Source organism: Coniosporium apollinis (assembly GCF_000281105.1).
Source record: "Coniosporium apollinis CBS 100218 chromosome Unknown supercont1.29, whole genome shotgun sequence".
NCBI classification, from domain to species: Eukaryota; Fungi; Ascomycota; class Dothideomycetes; genus Coniosporium; species Coniosporium apollinis.
The window spans coordinates 298,030-320,607 of NW_006913291.1; the positions used below are offsets into that span (position 1 = coordinate 298,030).

Consider the following 22,578-nt stretch of genomic DNA (forward strand, 5'->3'; position numbering starts at 1 on the left):
GATGTGTGGTGGAGCTGACCCTCGCCCCAAGGCCGAGGCTAGACAAGGGTCTGCCTGGCGCAATCCTGCAGGCATTGCCGAGCCCGTGTTTTGCAGGAGGCGGCGGCAGCATCGGCGTTGAGCGACGCCATCTTTCTCGAAGTTTAGTTGGATGAAGATAGAGGACAAATCCCACGCCGTGGTATCGAAATTCGCTAAAGGAGTTTGATCCACCAACCGTGCGGTCTCGCCCCTTGTATCAACCCGTCTTGGGAAGATATCACGTCGCACTGGCCCCTGGTTCACCGGGGCTTTATCACAATTACAGCAAAGAGCCAGCACTCAGTGGGCCCGTGAGAACCGCACTTCAGCCTCGACGGTGATGACAACGCGTTTTATGGCTCAATGTCGGAGCAGAATTTGCGTTATGTTATCTGTCCCCCTTCAGCGAAGATACACGCCTTCACTTAACGTGATCAACTTTTTGTTATCTCTTCACTCAAAGCCAGTGGGGGTTCGTTTCCAGCGGGAAGAGACGGCAGAGTAAGCTATCATGGGCCCCAACCTTTACAGCAACGGGTTGTGATAATCTTCGCCCTGATGCTTCTCACGACTAGGCGTCATCCACAATGCTTCTTCAAGACGCGCCCCTGTCCATCCTCTATATTTCATTGGCTCTCTGTGGTTACGCAGTGCTCACACCAGCCTTGCCCTGAAGTCTGCCGCATGCCGGAATGCGTCATGCTGCTGATGGCTAAACGGGCCGCTTGAGGTGGACAGCCTTATCGCTTATCCCGGGTCATTCTGCTGATATCTTGACTGACCCCTGGAGAAAGAATTTTTATTCCCGTCTCTATGGATGATCTGTATGGGATAGATGACATGGACGATCTGCATGATGTGGATGATATGGATGATAAGACACGGGCCGGTGATGGGCGCTTGAGCAGATGTGTCATCAGTCTCGACATGCCTAGTTACAGAGCAACCGTACGAATGGAATGCGCTGAGCCCCATCGCCTTGGAATAATCGCGCAACTTGCGACTTCATGGCTACGAGTAGTTGCTCATAGGCGTCCTTCGCCATGGTTACCACCGGGACATGTTCGTACAACTGAGCGGATAGGGATATATAATCTCATTTCCTCCGGTAGGGATCGAGATCCATTCGGTTTCTGTCAGCAAGTTCTCATCCGTGGCCGCTTGAGTAACAGTTATTCGGTGTTCGTAGAAGGCAAGACACCCGAGTAACGCAGCTCGGCAGAGGTACCACGGTCGCCTCCGATCTTACGGAATTCATTTAAATACTTTCAAGGATCCGAAATAATACTTTCAAGGAGACACGCCGAAACACCTGCGGGACGAACCCCTGCGGCGCGCGGGAGAAGACACCAAGAACATGTAAGGACCAATTGCATCCGAGCCTTCCGGACCCGGTGTGGCCCTCATGCCTCACTAAGAGTTTTGCGTAAGGCTTAGACCCTTGGCCATCATAAGCGCCGACAAGACGTCTTTAAAGTTCAGCTTCCCGTGCAACATTCAGATTGATCGGAGAGAACAACCGCTTCAGCAAATCCTTATTACGCCGCAGAAACGGCGGAGACTGACGAAACTCTTGAATAATGGTCTTGAGTGTACATAAGCTGGACGACAATCAGGGGGTGTGCTATCCCGAAGACATAGATGGGCCACTCGCATCAGTTCCCATGCACAAAAGCGGCACGCGGCTGCCTGTGTTTATCACCGCCTTCATACTAGATCATTACTCTAAATTACCTGCAAGGGGATCACTTGTTACTGTCATTCACTACACGTATGAACACTAAAGATGAAAGTAAACTCTCAAGGAAAGACAAACGCTCTGGCTGATCATCGCGTTGAAAAGTAAGACCACGCAATTTACGCAGTTTCCTCCTGTTTGTTCAGTCGATAAGAATGCAGTTGCCATAAGCCATCAGCATCTGACCCACGACAACCAAGCCGCCGATCGCAGGAGCCGAAAAGAGTAATGCAAACCCAACTGTTACAACCAGGTTCATAGTTGGGTCGTACTCCTTCTCATCGATATTATCCGTTACGGCAGAAACAACCAACTCGTAGAGCAGCCCAAGGAAGACGCCATAGACGAGCCAGGTCATTGTCCAGGCCCGCTGAGCCGTAGTGCTCGCACCGGGATCGAAACGTGATATCGCCCCGACGATGGCGAGCGGGATGACGGAAACTAGAATGGTCATCGAGTACTCCAACATGGAGTAGCCATATTTGCCTGACTTATTCTCTCTCCCCGTGGAGTCCACTGTATTCACAATCCACTTGCCCTTAGGTTGCCACTCCGCGTTCTTAACGAACTGCTTCGACTTTGCTGCAAGAGGCGGGCAAGATGGGACAAGGATTGCCGAAACAGCAGTCGTGAGGTCCTTCTCATTGTCTGCGTTCGGCTTCAGGACTGTAAGGGTGTGATCCGAGCCTGCATGAACGACCAGACGGTCATCTGGCCCATCCTCGAAGATCAAACTGGAGGGTAATCTCCTCCATGATCCCGGCTGGTTTTCCTGGAAAGCGACAGGGTGCTCCTGGAGTACACCAACAGTGCCGTGAACGTGGAGGCCGTGTTTTCTCGCTTCTCTCATCACCGAAGACTCTACGAGATACATAGCAGGATACTCGGGACTGCAAATGCTGCCGAGCAGGTTCAGAATTGACATTACAGCGTACGGTGCTACGGTAAGACCGAACGCTGCATAGCCGAACTGGGTCAGCTGGTTGCCCTTTGCACGATACAGTGTGGCAATGGCAAAGACCGTTTGACCAAGTGCAACGCATGCTTTTACGAGGCTGTAGTTGTTCGAAATGAGGTTGGCGTCCTCTTCTCCGTCCTGCGGCATTACCGTTGCATCACGGGGTACAACGGCGATGCCATAACCATCGGGTAGGTCTTCAGGCAGTTTGCAGGATGCGTGTATGTGACGGCCGGTTGCCGCCAAGACAGTGCCAACTGCGAACGTCCACGGCGCATCGTACACAAAGACGTTGCATTTGCCGCTCGTTGATTCGTTGTCAGACATGGCTCTCATCGGGATGCTCTCAGCAGGGAGAAGGGCGGCCTGATCATCTTCTGCAGCGGCCGGGGCCGCATCTCCACATACGGTGGACTTTTGCATCGCATCTGAAACCACATCACCGGCTTCCGGCTTCCAACTCGTCGTTCTTACAATCATGCACAATGCCCCCGCGCGCGTCGCCGTCCGGAGATCAGACTTTCCAAATATGGGCCATATGGCCATGCTCGTGATGGCTTGAACACCTCGGAGGGCCATAAATGGTGGGAAGAGCAACGACCCAACCACATCAGCGATCATCCCGGCTGTCCTTCCTCCGGGAGGGGACTTCACGGTCGCGGCATGCGCGAGGTAGTTGCCAAGGTAGAACGAGACGATATTAGTCCATGAAGTGGGCGTGCATAGTAGGTTTGGGTCTCCATGGTCCGTAGTTCCTTCTGGGACTGAGATGGTAATGTTCTTCAGCGCTGCGGCGCTGACAGATACGATGAAGAATGAATGGGACAGGAGCCTATTAGGAAGCGAACTGAAGAGAGTATACATCGTGAGGCCCGAAGACAGGTAACTTCTTAGATTTCAGGCGGCCATTTGCATATCTACGTTTTTCAAGGCAAGGGACTGGGAATTTGAAAAGCCGCTGAGGAGTCACTGTCAGATTAGGCGGAGAGTTGACGACGGATGTCAGCGCAATCCTTTCAGCTGAGGCTGAAACTCCCAGGCGCTTATACGAGCTGGTGCGGCGGACGTGCCTGGTCCCTAGCACGAGGAATGAACATTTCCCTATTGGATATTCCCGGAAAGTCTAGCATCATGAATGAAACCGTGTGTAGCTATTGAACTCCCAAAGGCAGATACGCCGCGGAAGTCATCTCAACATTATCACTCAGGGCTGCGGTCTGTGGTTACTTCACCAGTGATCCTTGTTGAATCTCGTGATGGTGTGCGGAGTAGAACTTCCAAGACCTTCGCTGATACTAGTCAGCATTGTCATTCGATGTTAGTGCTGAACGTTCGGTATGTAACAGTGCGCGCACACTACAACACATGAAGACAATATCTATCTAGGTAGCATATTGTGCTGTAAGGCTGCCGCTATTATGAGGCTACACTCAGATCTAAGTCTCTAGCCTCACGCCAAGGTCAAGTTTCCCACCAAAGGCAGGTCCCTAGAACTGCTCCCAACATAGACGTGATACTCCGCGCCCAACTCCAATCTCCACTGTTGCGCCACCACGTCCCAGACGCTGAGATCGCGTCTCCTGAGTTCAAACTCTACATGCGCAGTTTGATTAGGATGGACAAGCACTTTCTCGAACCCGCGGAGCTGCCTGACAGGCTGGCCAGCGGACGGAATGCCAACGTAAAGCTGCGCAACCTCCGCGGCAGCAACATTGCCGGTGTTCGTCACGCTGGCAGTTACGGTAGCGATCACGTCCCAGAGATCGGCGTTGCCGCCTTGAATGACGGGTCCTGTTGGGTAAGCCGACAGCGAAGCACCACTAACGACTGAGCTTGCGAGGTTGGCAAACTCAAACGTCGTGTACGTCAGGCCGAAACCGAATTCGAAGCGAGGTTCTATGCCCGCGGCGTCGAAGGCGCGGTAGTCGATGTTCACACCCTCGCGGAAGTCGTCCTGCGGGAAGTACGTATATGGAGGCACTGGTCCAACAGGATCGAGTAGAGCGCCGTAATCTGATTCGTTCCTTGCGACAGTGTACGGCAGTTTTCCGCTTGGAGAGGTGCGACCATAGAGGAGTTCTACAAGCGCACGGCCGGAGTCTTGGCCGGGTAGGTGTCCGAAGATCACGGCAGTGACGTTAGGGTTTTCAATCCACTGGTCGACGAGGCGGATGCCGGCGTTGTGGATCGTGACGATGGTATTGCTGCATTGCGCTGCGATATTGGTCACAAGCGCGTCGGAGAAGTCGTCGCGGAGAGACGGGCGGTCGACTCCTTCTGACGCTGCAGCGTTAATGAAAACAAGACATGCATCGCTTTCGGCATGAACGGAGCCGTTGGCGTTCGCGTTAACAAAGTCCCAGTACAGTTGCGTGCCGTCCTGGATTGCTTGCTCCTGTATGGCGTTGTACGGCGCGCTGATGTAGACGGGATTGTTGGCGCCGGAGCCTCCACCTACGATAAACGTGCCATTTTGAGCTATGGGTGCGAACGGGGGACAGACTCCTCGGCCAAAGAAGCCGCAGATAACAGAATTGACGTTGTGGGACTGAAGGCCGAAAGACCATGGGTTGAAGCCTGGACCGGGGGTATTGAAGTCCGGAGATTTAGCGTCGTATCCATAGAGGGAAAGCAACTTCGGACTCCTGAGTGGCAGGGTGTTGTTAGTATTCTTGACCAGGACATGGCCTTCGATTGCGCCTTGCAGGATGACGGGCCTAGCACTTGGATCTCTGGCATCGACGATACGATGGGGCAGTAGGAGATTTGGCGCAAGACCGATTCCAGGATAAGGATGATCCGGCGCGTCCTGGTTCGTGTAGTACCATGCGGCCATAATACGCGTAGCCATATCGGTCAGTCGGTCTTCAGGAACAGAGCCGTTGCGGACTGCTTGCGTCAAGTTGCCTCCCCAAAATTGTAATCCAGACGGCATAACCATGTCCAATCCCGCCAGGGCACTACCAACACCCGACTCTTGAGCTCCCCAGTCAGATACTACGAAGCCTTGATATCCTAGCTCATCTTTGAGAAGGCCATTGAGAGCCTTGCTATTCTGGCACCCATAGCTGTTGTTGATCCTTTCATAGGAGCACACTACGTTTCGTCAGATATCCAAAAGCTAGCCAAGGGGGAACACCGGCACTTACTGATACTCGCAGTGCCTGCATGAAGCGCATCAGCAAAGGGCCACATGTAGAGCTCGTGCATTGTTCTGTCGTCGATGTTCGACGACGACGCTTCTACGGTTTCGTTTTCGGCATTAATAGTGGGGATGCGGTTAAGTTCTTGCTCGTTGAGGATAAAATGCTGGCGCGAATTAGTAGACACTCCCGAACAGGCCAAAGATACTGACCTTGGTGCACGAAATGACTCCTCTCGACTGAATACCGCGGACAGACTCAGCTGCAAGAATTCCGCTGAGGTACGGATCTACACTAAAGCCTTCCCAATTACGGCCGCCGCGAGCAATCCTCCCCAATGGTCCTACCACGGGAGGACCGAGAGCGATGCTCGCGCCCTTCGCTCTGAACTCGCCGCCCATGGCATACGCTCGATCAAAGGTGAGGTTCTTGTTCCAGCTGAAATCTTGTCAGATGACACATTCCAACACCACGAAGCTAGTCATACCTTGCACCCGCATGGATTCCGCTAGCATAGGCATTGACAAAGTCCGTCGCCCTGACTCCTTGGCCAGCATCCTGCAAACACAGGCCATTGAAGCCTAATCGAGGAATTCCTCTAATATTGCCCCCGCATCCACTGGACGCATTGGCAAAACCGCCTGTGAGGTTGGTCTTCTCCTCAAGCGTCAATTGAGCCACGAATGCTTGTGCTTTGGCGTAGGCATCTCCCCAATCGCCGAGGCCTTCTATCTCTGGACTAGGGTAGACCGGTGGACTTTGTCCATAGAAGAATGTATCGTTTCTGATGACATCCTGGGCGGAGGCGTAACGAAGAAAGGACGAAGCTGCAAGAAGTGAGAAGACTTTCATTCCCGCCATTTCTGCGGGTGCACTACCAGGGCTGCTTGATTTCCTTGAGAAGGAATGGGAACCCGGTTTTTATATTCCACTTACCCTGGCCATATGCACCGAAGATCGGATTTTCTACCCAGGCGAACTGTCATAGGACTACAATGCCCTACCCTCTTCGGCAATTCTATCGAGGGCTTCCATCCAAGGTTTTCCCAATCGTGTTTTGATGCATACGATGGCGGCTTGGTGAGCTACCCGCATGCGCCAGGGCATCATACCAGTCTTGGAGCTGCAAGCCTCTTCCACTTCAGCCAACGACATGCTTTCCTTCTTCGGCTAAAGAGCGGCTTGACGTCCGCGTAGGTATCGACGTAAGGTGTCTTGAATCTTGGAGTTGGTGTCTCCGCAAGCTCCCCGCAAACAACAGCAAGCCACCAAGCTAGCTATGCAACTTGTGGTACCTGCACCGAGGATCTGCCGGGGGCGAGCATGCAGAGTATGCGGAGAACGGGAGAAGATTCCCCTGAGGCGACCAATGCATCTCGATCCCAATGGCCCAAGAGACTGGCGGCTGGCATGGCGACACAGTTGCCGACGTTCTTGCAACCGAGTGTGCGGGTGACGATGCGGCAGGCAAGCACGGCAAAATGTAGCACGAGTCTTTCGAATCCACCGAAGTGCAGCCGGGGCCGAGCCATAGGGCAAGGCTCAGTGCACTTAGACGTTGCCGCGTCTCTGCCGCATTTCAGTAGGAAAGAATCCGGCAATGGCTAAGTGCACCGAGCCTTGGGTCCTTCCGCGCAGCCTCGGAATGAAAAATACCACTGTGCCAAGTGGGAACGTTGAAGGAAGCAACGCGTTTGCGAACAATGTCACGCCCAAAGGATGGCGGTTGTCCACGCTTGCCGTTATTCTGGATGCGAGAGGCTTCGTTCAGCTTAGATATGAGTTCAGGAGCCATTGAGGTCAGACAGGAAAGAGCTTGAAGTATTGATGATGAATAGTGCCGTCGTGATAAAGAAAACATCTTCTCCGGTAGCTGGCGCTGCGACACAATCCTCAACTGCATGATTACAAGTGTTCAGCTTCTGTAGGATCTTCTGCCCGGTTGACTCTCAGCGTCAACAGCTCAATGCGGTTTACGTTCAGCAGATTCTGGATCCTTTTTGCTGTTGTGAGGAACTCAGAGACGACGTAAGCATTGATGCCGTGTATGATGATGCTCTGAAGCAACAACAGTGATGGCGAGAGCCTGCACGGACCGATGAACGAGGTTGCGGTGAATGTTTCGATGATGAATAGTTCGGTCTGTATTGAGCGACGAGAGCAACGGTATCTGTTGTCCACACCAGATTGCTTACCAGGTAACGAGTTGGTCTCATGCAGTTCACGTACGACATAGAAGACGCTGCTTGAAGGCTATCGCGTGAATAGTTAGCACCTACAGCACAACGTTATGATCACTTCGATGAATTGATACGGGATATGGGTTACTCGCAAACATAATAACTGTCATTCTGAGTTCAGTACCTGGTACCTAGTCAACTCTTGTAATGCCCTCACAACTACGCGTATACAGTACTATGTCGATCAATGCCAGAATTTGAGTGGATGGCCGCGGATCCGTTCCCAGCCAGCATCCAGAGCCTCTACAACATCCTCTGGCAGCGGACCCTGCTCAAGAGCAACCAAGTTCGGCTCTAGATGCTTCGTGCTGCTCGCCCCGACGATAACAGCGTCGCCAAGTTCCTTCTTTAGCTGTGAATGATGTGCCAGCCATCTCAATGCAACCTCCGCCTCAGTGATCCCATGCTTCTTCGCAGCCGGGCGAATGATATCCAATGCGTCGAAATATAGATCATTCCAGTAGCGCCCCCGGTGGAGCTTGCCCTGCATCCTATTGGGATCGAATCGAGCGCCCTCACCGACCTCCGCGGTATCGCGGTGGTAGCGGTCCGTAAGAAAGCCGCCAGCGAGCGGGTTAAAGCAATACAACGAGAGACCATAGTGGCGTAGACAAGGAACGAGCTCAGGTTCGACTGCACGATGCAGCGCATTGTAGAGACCTTCGTATACGGTCGGCTTGACCCACCCATTCTTGTCGCATATCTCGCAGATCTTAGCCACTTCCCACGACATGTAGTTGCTGATGCCGAAACGCTCGAAGTATCCCTCCTTGTGGAGCTTGTCGACCTCACGTAACGTGTCTTCGAAGGGTGTCTTCCGGTCCGGGCCATGAAGATACCACAAATACAGCTTGTCTGTCTTCAGCGCCTTAAGGCTAGTCATGAGACCTTCGCGTACGTCCTCTGGCGAGTGGGTCCATGCCCTTTCATTACCCATGACCATACCTCGGGCCGAAGGATAGAACTTTGTGTCCATTACCAGCCCTCGTTTCTGCCACTGGAGATCCCCGAGATATTCCTCGGACGAGCCTTCGCCGTAGACACGGGCGGTGTCAATCTCGTTGTGGCCATGCTTCTGAAAGACGTCGATAATGGCGATGGTATCTTCGAGTGTATGCACACGAGTCATCTCGATACCTAGAAATCTGGATGTTAGCCCACAGGAAAGAGATATTGAGTCATGAGAGGAGGACTGACCAGGCTTGCCAATTGTCATGGCGCCAAAGACCACCTTGACATTGGTTTTCGGTTGGCCGCTCATAGTGGGCGATGTTTGTGCAATTACTTTCTGTGAGGTACTGTACTGGCTACGTGCTATGTGCTCTTGCTTTGAGCCGAAGGGTGGAATTGGATTCGTGGAGAACGTTTAAGCAATCGAGTGCTGGGTGTAGACGGCTCCATCATGCGAGACAGCACGTTTTGTACTCTGGGATCCCGCCCCGCAATGCCCGAAAGATAGCCCATGCCGTTGTGCTTTTGCAAGCACGGCGACATGGCCAGCCAAGAGCATCCTAACGGTATGCGGGGGCGCGTTTGGTGGTGGTGGTGATGGTGGTGGTGTTAAGGTTACGGTAAGTCCGGCGCTACGGGAGGTTAAGGGATTGCCACTGGCCGACTACCAAAATGCTAGTAAATCTATCCATGGCCACATCAGCTGAGTGTTCATCTAGCTCAGGGCGGCCACGGATTGATTTATCTACCCCTGACCTTCCAAGGAGCCTTGTCTCTTTTTCATCGGCCGAAATCCTGAGAGAATCTGGGCTAAGGCAAGACTGCAGCGGCTGTGTTGATGCACCACTTACTTCACTTGGAGCGTGCCGGGAAGATTGACGGTGGAATTAGTAGGGGGATAGAAGAGAATGATACTCTCGGCGGCCTTTCAATGGCTACGGTCTGTAAGCAAAGTCGTGAGTAGTTGGGATGCTCCACCTGACATCATTTCAAACTACCTGGTGAATACCAAGAATCTGTAAGGCAGCACTGCTCTCACGCGTTAGATGAACTGCCGACCTACGCGTCATTAAGGTTGCCGCTCTTAACGCCGAAGTCCCTGGCTATCACCGACAGCAACAGCAACCGCACGTCAACAAGTGAAGTGAATAAAAGCAGCCTCCATTTCCTTCGTCCAACGTCTTCCACTCCCTTCTCAACCGCAATTCTCAGTCACTGAAATCACAATCGTCTAACTCACTGCCGTCATATCAGAAGACTCTCGTTCGCAATGTCGACTCAGTACAAGTTCCAGGGCTGGATGGGCCTTGACAAAGACGCAGTCAACGGCAACATGGTCTGGCAGGAGTATGAGCCAAAACCGTTCGAAGACACCGATGTCGACATCAAGATCACGCACTGCGGTATCTGCGGCTCGGACATCCATACTCTACGCTCCGGTTGGGTTCCGACAAGCTATCCGGTTTGTGTGGGTCATGAGATCGTCGGGCATGCCGTACGAGTTGGTGACAAGGTCAAGGATATCAAGGTTGGCGACAGGGTCGGAGTTGGCGCTCAGTCCGGAGCTTGCCTGAACCAGAAAGGTGACTGCGAGGCGTGCGCAGATGGGTACGTGTTAGGAACCAGCATCTTCAGGCGTCCAGCTAACACTGCCTCCCAGCATGGAGCAACATTGCGCGTCCGTCACCACCACCTATGACAGTAGATGGCCTGATGGCAGCAAATCATACGGTGGGTATGCCGACTATTGGCGAGGTAGCGGTGCCTTCGTCTTCAAGATTCCTGATGCTCTCCCTTCCGATATCGCCGCTCCTATGCTCTGTGGTGGCATTACCGTATTCTCGCCGCTTAAACGGTGTGGAGCTGGCCCTGGAAAGAAGGTCGGTATCGTTGGTATCGGGGGTCTGGGTCATTTCGGTATCCTTGGTGCAAAAGCGCTTGGTTGCGATGAGATTGTTGCCATCTCTCGAACGAATACAAAGAAGGAGGATTCTATGAAGATGGGCGCAACTGGTTTCATCGCCACGGACGAGGACGAGGATTGGGCGACCAAGCACGCCGGCACACTCGACATTATCATTAGCACGGTGTCCTCTCCAAAGATGCCCATCCAGGACTATCTCGCACTGCTGCGCTTGAAGGGTCAATTCGTGCAGGTGGGAGCGCCAGAAGACAACATTCCTGGCTTCAATAGTAGGTAAAAACTCCACACTCCAGTCCCTGTTACTGACAGAACACCAGTTTTTGCTCTCATTGAGAAGCGCTGCACTATTGGAGGCAGCGCGATCGGCTCGCCAGATGAGATCAAGGATATGTTGAAGCTGTACGCGGAGAAGGGTGTGAGGACATGGAACAACAACGTACCGATGAAGGATGCTAACAAGGCTGTTGTCGACATGGAGGCCGGCAAGGCTCGATATCGCTATGTGCTGGTCAACGAAAAGCATCTCGGTTGAACCATCCACTAGCAGCTCTTCAAGCCGGACTGCCGGAACAAAGCGGAGAGGATCGAGTTTGAGCGGAGGAGCAAAAGCATTGCTGTTTTTCAAGCGGCGGACTAAACAGCTTGGAATGATAGTGGCCTGGAGAACATATGGCTCTAGAGAGAGCAACAGACAAAGCGAGGTCATTCAGATAGTGATTCTCAATACAATGTTTCAATCAATGCCTCAAGTGCTCTTGAGCTTCGGGCCCCTGTTGGCCCTTCCCGCTCTTGCTGTGCCCCAATTCGAGCATTTCGTTACGACCACATAGCTGAGCTGTACCTGTTCACTATGCCAGAAGATTTGAGTGAGAGCGGCGCGGACTGAAAATGAGAAAGCTGAACACTCAGTAGAAAGGCGATAATCTTGCATCTTTGAGACGCGGCATTACGGCTGAGTACCCCTACCAGAATCGATCTCCGATAACTAATCGTCAGGTTGAGCGCGCTGCCAGCTTCAGCAGGCATCTACTGGCCTCACTGCGGTTCAGACCATGGTGGTTCTTCTGTGGTTTGTTTGAACCTAAACCTCCGCGAGGTTCGTGATATCGGAGTAAACCCGTTGGCGAAAGTCACCTGACAGAGGAGAATCAGTACCGCCGAGAGCTCCGAGCTTGGAATTCGCGTTCGCCATTCAGACCGCAGAACATCACGTCACGGAGGTCTCTCAGCACCATAAAACTAATCCAACGAGGACCCGCCATTCCAATAAGAGCTCCTCGCCGCTCAGGACAGCACTACGGGACAAACCGCGAGACAGCCTTCCCTACCAGTATATTGGTCATGAATAGTCGTTCATACTTAATGCGGAGACGTAGTGTAACCTCGTGCTGGGAATGTTACCGCAGGAAACAAAAGGTTTCCCCGACACCCCTGCTTCTCTCACTTGCGACGCTACGATATCTGACCTCACTTAGTGCAATCGTACAAAACCGTGTAATTATTGCGTTGCAAGGAATGTCCCAGAGAAATGTTCATATGGTGATCCACCAGCGTATGCCAACCCGCTTTGCAATCTCCCATGTACAGCAACGTCTGCAAGACACCAATAACACTAGATGAGATGTATTCCATTCCGCGCTCTCTCGGCTGTGCGCTACACATCATCGGCAGCATCATTACGAAGGCCGTTCAGTCCAATCTACAACTATTGTCAACTGACCCTACTTTTTAGGGTGAAGGCCAAGGAGATATCGTCTCGGGAACAAAGCACGATTTCCTTAGGCACGTACTCGGACCAAGAGCAGGAGTTTGAGCTCGGCTCCACTTCCTCGCCGTCAGATTTTCTTGATCAAGTTGGGTACTCCGCCGTGAACGACAACGCCTTCGTCAATTTGCAGAAGGTATTTCGCATCCTTGGCCAATTGAATAATCTCTGACAGGAGTAGTCGCTTCAATATGGGAACGAGGTGCCAGCCGCTACCGCCAAATCGGCCGGGTTCTTGCTTTGCGCCTCCCGAAAGGACAAGTACTGGAATCTTGCCAAACAGCTGCCACCGCATAGTGTTGCGATGGAGCTTGTCGGGTGTTTTTTCTCCGAAGTTAATTGGTATCTCACGGTGCTTGAGCAGTATTACTTCAACAAACTCCTTAATTCTTGGCACGATCTGAGTTTCGCCCTCGCGGAACAGGCCGATCCGAAAGACCTTTCGCGTGATCTCCAGTACTTTCCAGCTTTACTTTTCCAAGTCCTTGCTATGGCGCTGCAGTTTTTACCGCCCAACACCAAAAGTGCCGAAGTCCTTCAACTGGAAGACCCGACCGCATGTGACCGACTGTCTCAGAGATATAGCAATTTAGGCCTCAGAATAATGGCCCTGTTAGGACGACATGACTCCACAATCGTTGCCGTCCAGCATGATCTTATGAGAGCTGCCTGGCTGAAGTGTTTCAGCCGAGGAACGGAAGCTTGGTACAGCGTCGGCAATGCCGTCAGGTCAGTGCTGTTCCAGAGTACATGTAAGAAACAAGCTGACATCTGAACTCAGACAGGCCCAAGGGATAGGATTGCATTTGCAATCCGAGGTCCGACAGGCGGAAGGAGGCGACGTGGAAGACACGCTCGTACGACTCTGGTACGATGAGTATAAGAGACGCCTGTGGGTCACTTTGTTCGTGTGGGATAGGTTAGACTCTGCAGCGGATCCCGTTTGCCCTTGCTGACTTGTTAGCCATATGGCCCAGATAATGGGCAGAGCGCGGACAATCAACGTGGACGACTGCACAATCAAAACGCCCTTAGACTGCAATATACCCGAGAACCCTGCCAAGACGGTACCAACAGTGGCAAGTGGGCGCGATGCGCCGTCTTCATATACGCCGCAACTGTTTAATTATGGTCTCGGGCAACTGATCCATAAAACGCTGTCTTCTGGGGCCGGAAAACCTCACGTTAAAGACTACAACGTTGTCAAGACACTTCACGATCAAGTCATCTCATTGCTCGACGCTCTACCGCCGGTCATGCGTCCCGAGAACCCTGACACCTCTTGGGACTCGACATGCCCAAACTTGCCCAAACAACGTCAACAGATATTGAGTTTTGCAAACTCGTTTCTTATGGCACTGCACAGACCGCATGTCGCGGCGCACAGTGCAAGTCGCCAAGCAGCTGTACAAGCAGCGCTCGATACCCTCGAATCACAACAACGGCTCTTCGACATGATGAGCAGGCATCACTACAAGCTTTACTCTTTGTCCTGTCTGACTATCGATGCTGGTGTTTTCCTATCCGCTATGGCAATTGAGCATCCGCCAATGAACTACGACGTCTTAGGGCAAACTCAACGCGCCCTGCAACAAGCCATTGGCCGACTTTCCTTGATGCAGGAGCGGAGTGCCATGGCGAGATCAGGCGTTCAGGTATTCACGCATTGCTATCGGATGATACAGGAACGCTTCCGAATGGATTATGGCCTAGTCGACCACGAAGCTTCGGTGGCTATCCCAGCTCAGCTCGGAGAGGCAGAGCAGGTGAATTATTTATCCGAGGGTGACCATACCCACAAACCACAGTTCCCTGTTCATTACTTCCAATCAACCCCGTCCGACTCAGGCAACGCGTCTACGGCTCCAGTCTCCCAACCAACAAGCTCTGACGTGTTCCCATATCCTACTGATTTCAATGCAACAGTCTGGCTGGAGCCGTTGGCCTGCAGCGCGGACACTTCGCTGGACAATTCTCTGGATGCGTCATTCTGGATGGAGCCGCTGGGCCCGAACGTGGATGCCGATGTGGATGCACCGGCTGGTCACTCGGTATGGGATCCTCTATTGAGTTATGGTCCAGACTAAACAGGCGGTTTGCAGCCGTCCGCTGCTGGGAGACCTGTTAACACCCTTGACATTATGTCGGTGCTCGACAACTTCATTCAATTGGTGGCTTCAATCTGTGTTATGGACCGGATGACACAGGATTGAATGATGAATTAGGTCATACCTCCTGATCGAGAAGCGACAAAGGTCGCAGCGACCTGCGAAATACTTCGAAGGTCCACGGTTCCCTTGCAGACGGTCGACCAACTTCAGAACCGCCTATCCCATGATGTCATTTCGGAAGAACTTGGTTTCGCTATTTTCGGTCAAGTTTCAATTCACTGGTATTTCACAAAAGACCTGAGCGCTCCCCGGTACCCTCACCGCGACGAGTCCGATCACCAATGAAGGACCGGGATGCTTCCTGCGCGAAATTGCCAACGGATGGCACTGAAAGCATCGACAGTGGACGCGCTAAGCCGCCAGTCAGGAGGAATCTGGATCCGGCTTGTAATGTTTAGCTCATCGACCGAAGAGAGACGCTGTTCTCAGAGCATATCCTCTCCGCTATCTCATGCATCAGGAGTTCTTCTACAGCGCTTCCACCTTTGTTCAATCAGTTTCAGCAGTCAATCCACACAACTTGTCTTCGAGTCTCCAACAGTCGTCTACTCGTCCGCTCCCTTTAATGCCTTGCTGGGGCCTTTGATTTATTTTTGGTTCTTGCCATGTACTTCTTTCAGGACTCCCAAGATCTACACTTGTTGTAGCGTTGAATTTTCTGTGGCATCTCTCCCAAAAAGCTGCGTCCGCGCAAACGACGGAGAGATAGACAAGACTGGTAGTCAAGCCGCTAAGATAGGGAAGGGCGAGATTCAGAGCGAATTCACCCCATTCGGAACGGCTTGTCTGGCTGCGGGTCTTGGCTTTTAGCCCGCCGCCCGGCCGAGGCGTTAAAGGAGCCATCCTCGCTGGATGTGTTTTGCTCATTATCTTCGGCTCCGTCCCTAGTCGCTACAGCATCGCCAATAGCCTTGGCCTTCGCCCTCCGATTTTTCCAAATTAGAGGCGGATGTCAAAAGTCCTCGCTAGTTTACGTTCCGATAAAGGAGTTGAGAATCACCCGCGTAAATGAATCCGGGCATTCAGTTCTACGGCACCGAATCAAGATACCGCCTTGATAACTAAGTGCAGCGAAACATTTTGAATGGACCAGGGCCTGTCCGGGTTGGCGGCGTGGTAGGGGAGGGGGGTTCTTGCCTAGTAGCCAGTTGCGATGTTCCAGGGAAACGGACTGGCATTACCGTTTCCGGAAGTTTGCGGACGGAGGACTAGCCGTTGGCTATATAGCATTCAACTCTGATTAAGCGCGGCTGCTGGATAAAGGAGAGGCCACCAGATCTCCACGCAGGCGACGACGAGAGCAAGACACGACCGATGATGCACTGTGTCTTTCAATCTGCTCCATAAATAGATGGCTCTTAGCTGCGGCTGAAACACTGCATGCGCGCATCAGGTCCCAAACGGCGTTCTTGCTCGAGTTGCATGCTGCGTTACTCTACGAGGATTGCATGTGTGGAGACGGAAGCGCAATGCAGGTCGTATCGTTGACATCTATACCACAACTGCTACCGGTCGTACCAAGTCTCGCTTATATAGTCCTTCCTTGGCCCCTTGACTACGTATTTGATGCAAAAGGTCGGCAGCCTCGCGCCTCGAAACATGAACTCAGCCTCGCTCTCATACATGTCCTTCTCGCACAGATGATCACCTATCGCAATCCATCCCCTATCTACATTTCGGTCTCTAGCCTCGGCGCCTTGGTCACCCCGTTCAGAAGGCTCGCGCCTCGCCCGGAACCTCATCTCGTTGAACAAATAGTCCACGCTCCTCCCATCTTCCTTAACGAACCACACAGATATCTGATCCTTGTCTTCACGGTAACGATACACGTATCTCCTCGTCGCGCTCAACTGCATCCCATTCTCGAGGGTAAAGGTGCCAGACTCGACATACAGGTACTCCGCATCGAACCCCGAAGCCGTTGGCAGTCGGGAAAAGAAGTCCGCTTGGCCGTCCAGCTTGCCGGATGGGAAGCCAGCGAGTTTCGAGTCCAGTCGGCGGCGGAGGGTCCATTTCCCCTGTAAGCCGCGGAACGCGGCGGCCGCAACGAACCGCGCGTTGTGTTTGGTCGCGGAAAGAGTGGAGCGCAGGTCTTCCAGCTGCAACTGAGCGTCGCGGCGGTCGGCCCCAGCGCCATCCGTATAACGGGCGGGTATGCAAGGCCCCGCGCGGCCACTGAAGCCAGAGTCGTCTCGCGTTATAGAGAGATTGGCTGCGAGACTTTCCATAATGCCCACGTAGTCGCCCATCCAGTATTGCGGGACTGAAGTGGAACACTGGAGCACTGCCCCTCTTAGCGTGCGCAACCAGCCGAGCTCTGTGTTGCTATCTCTGCCTTCTTCAGTCGATGCTTCTCCTGAGCTTTCTGTCTTACGATTCCCGTGTACGTGAGCATCAGCGGGCTTCTCATTGCCCACTTCAGCCCACCTCGCTGCAATGGCACGCGCTTGCAGCTCCATAACCCCCCAGTACGGTCCTTCGTAGAACCCGACGAAGCCGAGGGAGGGTATCCGGTCGTGACAGGTGCACATTCCGCTGAGCAACAGAGGAAGGCGATGACAGCTGCAATCGTATTCTAGTACCTCCCGGACAACAGGCGAGAGATAGCTGATGGAGGGGTAGGGATAGAAGCCGGTGGCGTAGATGATGCCCACGACGTTGGGGATCGTAACGTTGCTCTGTTTCGTGAAGGTCGTCAATATCTCGAAATTGCGTTTTATGAGTACAATATGCTCTTGTGAAAATTTTGGTTTTGATTCGAATACGAGCTTTGAATGACAAACAACGTACATCGTTTTGCTTACTGCCACCGGCCATGTCGCTCTCAACCTCGAGCCTTAATCGGCTTTCGCCAGGCCTCTCAACATCCGCAGCGACCTCCATTTTCGTTGCGCGCCCTCTGATAGGTACAATCAATTCGCTCCGGACGAACTCAGTATAGTTGTCACTGATAGCAACGTATGCCGGCATATTTGCCTCATCTGCGGTATGATCCATTGTTGAGTATCCTTGATCCGCTGGCCCTCCGCCCAGCATTGCTCGTAAGAACTTGTGCGTCTTAGCGGCTCGCTCACTCGTCATCAGGCCGTTCATTGCCATGATCGGACCTTCTGGTCTGCGTCCCAAATCGTAGAAGCAAAGGTCCAAGGGTGCAAAAGTCGGAGCTGATCTAAGGTCCAATTCTTGCGGCAGATATCGCGGAATGGCATAGAATGGACGGGATGAAACATGATGCACTTTGAGATTGTCGAACTTGGTTGATCTTGAAGGTGAATAGCAAGCACTTGAGATCTTGAATGCAGCAGTGGCAGCAGCTTCTACGCCAGACATGCCGCCTCCAATCACAACTACGTTTCCACCGCCCTGATGGGCTTCTGGTAGCAAGTCCTCAAGCTTACGGAATTTCGAGCTGTGGATTAATTTCGATGGCAAGTTTGGCTGTGCCTCTTGATTGAGCGGAACTTCCAGCTTCAGTGGCCTTGGCTCTGAGAAGAATCCCGAGGCAATGATCAGGTGATCGAAGAGGCTCTCGTGGACGGCGAGGCCTTGAAGCGGCTGTGTAATCTGGTCCTCAGACAGGTATCCGGAGACTGGAGTGCCAGGATTCCGCGGGGTGGCCCAGACTACCTTCCACTTCTCGCCTCCTTCATGCTCAACATGTTCGGCGCTCGTGACACGTGAGTTCAAGGAGATGCAGCTGGATGGTATGAACTCCGAAGCATAGTTTTGGAGATATCGTCCAACTTGCCATGCCTTGGGAAACATAGGGATTTGCCTCGTACCCGGGTCTAGATTGCCATTCCTCGTTTCCGTCATATCGTGCGTACCCTCTGCCAGATCAACGCTATTCCAGCTTAGATCTGAGAAGGCCACGGTGAACCGACTGAGGTTTGTTGCCATGCCCGGGCTGCATTTCTCTCCAATCTCACCCTTTTGTAGCGCCCACATCCCTCCGACGCGGCTGGCCTTCTCGAGGACCGTGACACTAAATGTGCCCTTGGGAGCGGCATGAAGGAGAGTCTTGGCCGCAACTAAGCCAGACGGGCCAGCGCCGATGATGCAGACGGACTTTGTCATTGTGACAGCGCTTGACCGAGCAATGGTATGGTGTGTAGGCGATCTGCGGCTGTGAACGCTGCGGACAGTGCGGAAGGTGTGGACGAGGTCGAATACCGCCGGACGTGAGTGTCGCGCTCTACTAAGCGCAGAACGGGCGCTTCCCGTAATGGCTGATGGAATAGAACTATGCTACGGGACGGAGGGGGCGTAATAGCCAGAGGGATAACGGTGGTATTGCTCGCAGCATCTGACTTGTGAACTGCTTGAGCGGTTGGTATAGGCGCTTTTGTGATTAATACAGAAGTTATGGCTACTATTGAGTAACAAAGTACGATGCCTCCTTGTCCGGCCCGTTGCAGGAACCATAACCATTGCGGATACCCACGTCCGCAGACGGATAGAGGAACCGAAGAACCACAGTGATTGCCAGTGTCTGTTGAAGGGAGGATAGAAGCACTTACATCGAGAGGTTCACTATATACAACTGAAGCCTGATTGTAGTAGAGAACGAGGGCTGGAAACGCACGCGAGTCAGTCGACTGACTTTGTTGAACCTCGGCCTCCGAGACTCCATTTCACTGTTTCATGATGAAACATCAACTTACAAGTACATATCAACTGCCTTCAGCTCCGGTTGCCATACACATCTTCTTTGCTCTTACTTTTCTCATAACTCTTACCGCTAGCTTTATACCGCGACTTTCTTTGAGCGCTTACCTACGAAGTACTAACACGCGGCGTTAATGACAATTTAACGATTCAAGAATGATAGTCAGAACGCGCGAAGTGACATACACAAGGCAAAACGGAGATTCACTCCGGTGCATTGGATTGAGAATCGTCGTTTCGGGAAAGGTAGCGTAGGATTGCTGCTCAACATAGCAATGTAGCACAAGACGACCGATATCTACCAGAAGCTTGTCCTGACCTCCAAAATTGAAGACAGGATTTGCAAGAGCACGATCGGCACGTCAAGGGAAGGAACAGACCCGTAAGCTTTGAAGAGCACTTCCGTGATGATCTTCGAATATAGGACAAGAACCTGTTTAGAGTAGCGGATCAACCGGGGTACGCTTCAGTTTGTCTCTAAATTACGAGCAGTGAGCTTGACGGCTTCTGAACAAGTCAACCGGCCATCAGAGCCATGTCCCTTTACTGTGTCCATGAGCTGCGTCAAGGCGACAGTAGTCAGCAACCCACAGTATCTCTCGTTATATCTCCTCTTCTTGTGCTCTTCCAAACCTTCTTCATTGATTCTCTTTTCTATTCTTCCACTCCTCTCTGTCGGAGCCTCCGTTGTTACCAATAACACCCTATGTCGCCGCTCGAAAATACTGATAGCGTAAGAGATATGCTGTATCGTTTGCAGCTGAGCAAATCTTGGCGGCGTGCTACAGACTCACTTTTCCCTTCAATCGTTGGGGTGGGCTTTCTTCCATACTGAAGGTCTTCAGTTTTACAGCACTGCCAGGGGCTGCTTTGAGATCACAACCACCGGTAGACTTCCCACCGGATTTTCATCCTATCACGCTGCCTGACGCCCCGTGAGGAGTATCCCTGGCAAGAACCAGCCATCGGAATGTTCCAGGCCTCAAGGATCTCAGATTTGTTCAGCTTGCAGTCCTGGTTCTCGGGCATCTTGGTTCTGATCTGGCTACAAGAATAGTCTCCGTAATCTCCCGGCCCAAGTATCAGGGCATGATCGGCGGATCGCGCTTCCGAGTCAGTCGACTTGCATTACAGGCAACTGTCGTTCGTCTCTTTCTTCGGTGACGTGGTTTCATTTCGGAGAAGGGACCGGTCGCCTTTACTGTGCTCGTTGGCCACCGCTTCGGAATGCATCCGCTGAGACACTTACTCAACCCGCTCACACATTCCCCAAGTATTGGCATAATGGGCATCATACCAACAGCTGAACACGCGTTGCATTGCGCCGCGCTCCGCAGGATTGTGAGGAATGTTTAGTTTCTACCTTGACTTCTTTCTTTTTCGGCATATCTTGATCGTTCGAGGCCGACCCATCGAGGAAAGATCTTGATGAAGGGACATGTGCGCGATTCGCTCATGCCGGACGAGACGTTGAGGCAGTCTTCTGATCCTAGGAAGCTGTACCTCGACGTATCTGTAGACGTCATAATCTCGTCGTATTTTCGTGGCTGCGTTCTCAAAATCTCCCGGATCATCGATTATATAAGTCCTCTAGACCACCCAGGAATGTGTCTTCTGCATCGATCTTCTCGCAACTCCAATTACTTCCCAACCTCCGATTCACTAGATTGAGCCAGACGCTTGCTATTCGTGTTCTGAATGATCTGCGAGACAACCTGCCACGATGATTCATTCCCGGCTAGCGCTGCTGTGGTTTGCCGCCTATGCTCTCTGCAGCCCGATTGAGTGTCCACAGACGCAGTGCGAGACGTTGACAAACACGTGCGGAGAATCCTACGGCGGGTAAGTACAGGCGCTATCTACAGTTCTACCCGCCCCCGTCCGCAGCAAGTAATCCGTACGCTCTGCTAATCACCACTTACGCAGCTGCTATGATGCCTGCCTAAGTCCGCTGACGAGCTTCTACACGGAGCCAGCTTGCTCTGCTTCCTCCATTCTCAGCACAGTCACAGCCAGCCTTGAGCAGAATGCAACCGTAACGACTGCATCGGTCGCCGAGATGCTTACAAACAGCCCCACTGTGACCGCGTCTCCGGATGCCGCCCCCTCATCTACGCCGTCGCCTGAAGCTCCAACAATCACGACGAATGTCGCACCCCAAATCAAGGGCCCGCAGTGGGTCACCAGAACGGCTGAGGCACCGGCTAGCACAATAAGCCCCGCCGCTGTGCTGGCCGAGGCGTGCGTGCCCGGAACATTGTGTGTCGATTTGAAAAACGAGTGTGGCAAGAGATATGGCGGGTAAGTCTACAATTGTCTTGATTCCGACCACTTACTCCTAACCACTGTCTGCCATGTTCTCCAATTATTTATGTATATCGCGAAACACGGTTGTACATCATCCCTCAATTGTTAAGTTGCGCTTCCGTTCTGCTCTGCAGGGCGCCTAAATATCAAAAAGTCTTGAGAGCATCATCACGAGAAACAAATTGCTAACAACCCGCGTATTATAGGTGCTACAATACATGTCTCGGTCCCGCTACCAAATACTTTACCAAGCCTATATGCCGCGGCGCTCCTTGAACGTATCCGTGTCTATAGACTTAGTGTTGTATCCGTTGTCGTGCTTAGAAGATGTCCCTTAACTTCAATGTTCTCAAGACTTGAAGCTTGGCGTTTCGGGTCTCAAAAGTCTCCGGTCACTCAGATCGTCTCTGCATTCTGCAGATCCGAGTCGCAAACGCTGTCTCATACAAGGCCTCTTAAAAGCTCTAGAATTGCTGCAATGTTCTCTCGCGTCCTTGCTAAGCCCGGTCAGCGCGTACTTTGAGCGCTCTGGTGCTCACACTTAGTCATTCCGAAGCAGTTCAACGGTTCATTGACTAGCCGTCGTTGAGTGTTTCAAAATCTTTATTTACTTTGCCGCTACGACGAAAGTCACGAGGCTTTGCTCATAGACTGCTCCGCTCAAATCCGATAGGTATACTTTGAGTGATGCT

At 52.5% G+C, this 22,578-nt stretch overlaps 7 protein-coding genes across 7 annotated transcripts; 3 read left to right on the forward strand and 4 right to left on the reverse strand.

Moving 5' to 3' along the window:
- Positions 1-1,901: 1,901 nt before the first annotated feature.
- Positions 1,902-3,581, reverse strand: W97_05995 (uncharacterized protein; the record flags this gene model as incomplete). The annotated part of the gene is made up of 1 exon (XM_007783876.1): positions 1,902-3,581. One exon carries the CDS (start codon positions 3,579-3,581, stop codon positions 1,902-1,904), a length of 1,680 nt encoding a protein of 559 aa, XP_007782066.1.
- Positions 3,582-4,167: 586 nt separating this feature from the next.
- On the reverse strand, positions 4,168-6,721 carry W97_05996 (uncharacterized protein; the record flags this gene model as incomplete). The annotated part of the gene is made up of 4 exons (XM_007783877.1): positions 4,168-5,813; positions 5,867-6,026; positions 6,073-6,298; positions 6,348-6,721. 4 exons carry the CDS (start codon positions 6,719-6,721, stop codon positions 4,168-4,170), a joined length of 2,406 nt encoding a protein of 801 aa, XP_007782067.1.
- Positions 6,722-8,284: 1,563 nt separating this feature from the next.
- Positions 8,285-9,361, reverse strand: W97_05997 (uncharacterized protein; the record flags this gene model as incomplete). The annotated part of the gene is made up of 2 exons (XM_007783878.1): positions 8,285-9,237; positions 9,298-9,361. 2 exons carry the CDS (start codon positions 9,359-9,361, stop codon positions 8,285-8,287), a joined length of 1,017 nt encoding a protein of 338 aa, XP_007782068.1.
- A 960-nt stretch (positions 9,362-10,321) lies between these two features.
- On the forward strand, positions 10,322-11,507 carry W97_05998 (uncharacterized protein; the record flags this gene model as incomplete). The annotated part of the gene is made up of 3 exons (XM_007783879.1): positions 10,322-10,659; positions 10,712-11,244; positions 11,293-11,507. 3 exons carry the CDS (start codon positions 10,322-10,324, stop codon positions 11,505-11,507), a joined length of 1,086 nt encoding a protein of 361 aa, XP_007782069.1.
- A 1,047-nt stretch (positions 11,508-12,554) lies between these two features.
- Positions 12,555-14,827, forward strand: W97_05999 (uncharacterized protein; the record flags this gene model as incomplete). Its single annotated transcript, XM_007783880.1, has 5 exons — positions 12,555-12,598; positions 12,708-12,876; positions 12,922-13,469; positions 13,522-13,659; positions 13,705-14,827. The coding sequence occupies 5 exons, from the start codon at positions 12,555-12,557 to the stop codon at positions 14,825-14,827; spliced, it is 2,022 nt and encodes a 673-aa protein (XP_007782070.1).
- A 1,589-nt stretch (positions 14,828-16,416) lies between these two features.
- Positions 16,417-18,988, reverse strand: W97_06000 (uncharacterized protein; the record flags this gene model as incomplete). The annotated part of the gene is made up of 2 exons (XM_007783881.1): positions 16,417-17,589; positions 17,702-18,988. 2 exons carry the CDS (start codon positions 18,986-18,988, stop codon positions 16,417-16,419), a joined length of 2,460 nt encoding a protein of 819 aa, XP_007782071.1.
- A 2,314-nt stretch (positions 18,989-21,302) lies between these two features.
- Positions 21,303-21,884, forward strand: W97_06001 (uncharacterized protein; the record flags this gene model as incomplete). The annotated part of the gene is made up of 2 exons (XM_007783882.1): positions 21,303-21,421; positions 21,506-21,884. 2 exons carry the CDS (start codon positions 21,303-21,305, stop codon positions 21,882-21,884), a joined length of 498 nt encoding a protein of 165 aa, XP_007782072.1.
- Between the last annotated feature and the right edge of the window lie 694 nt (positions 21,885-22,578).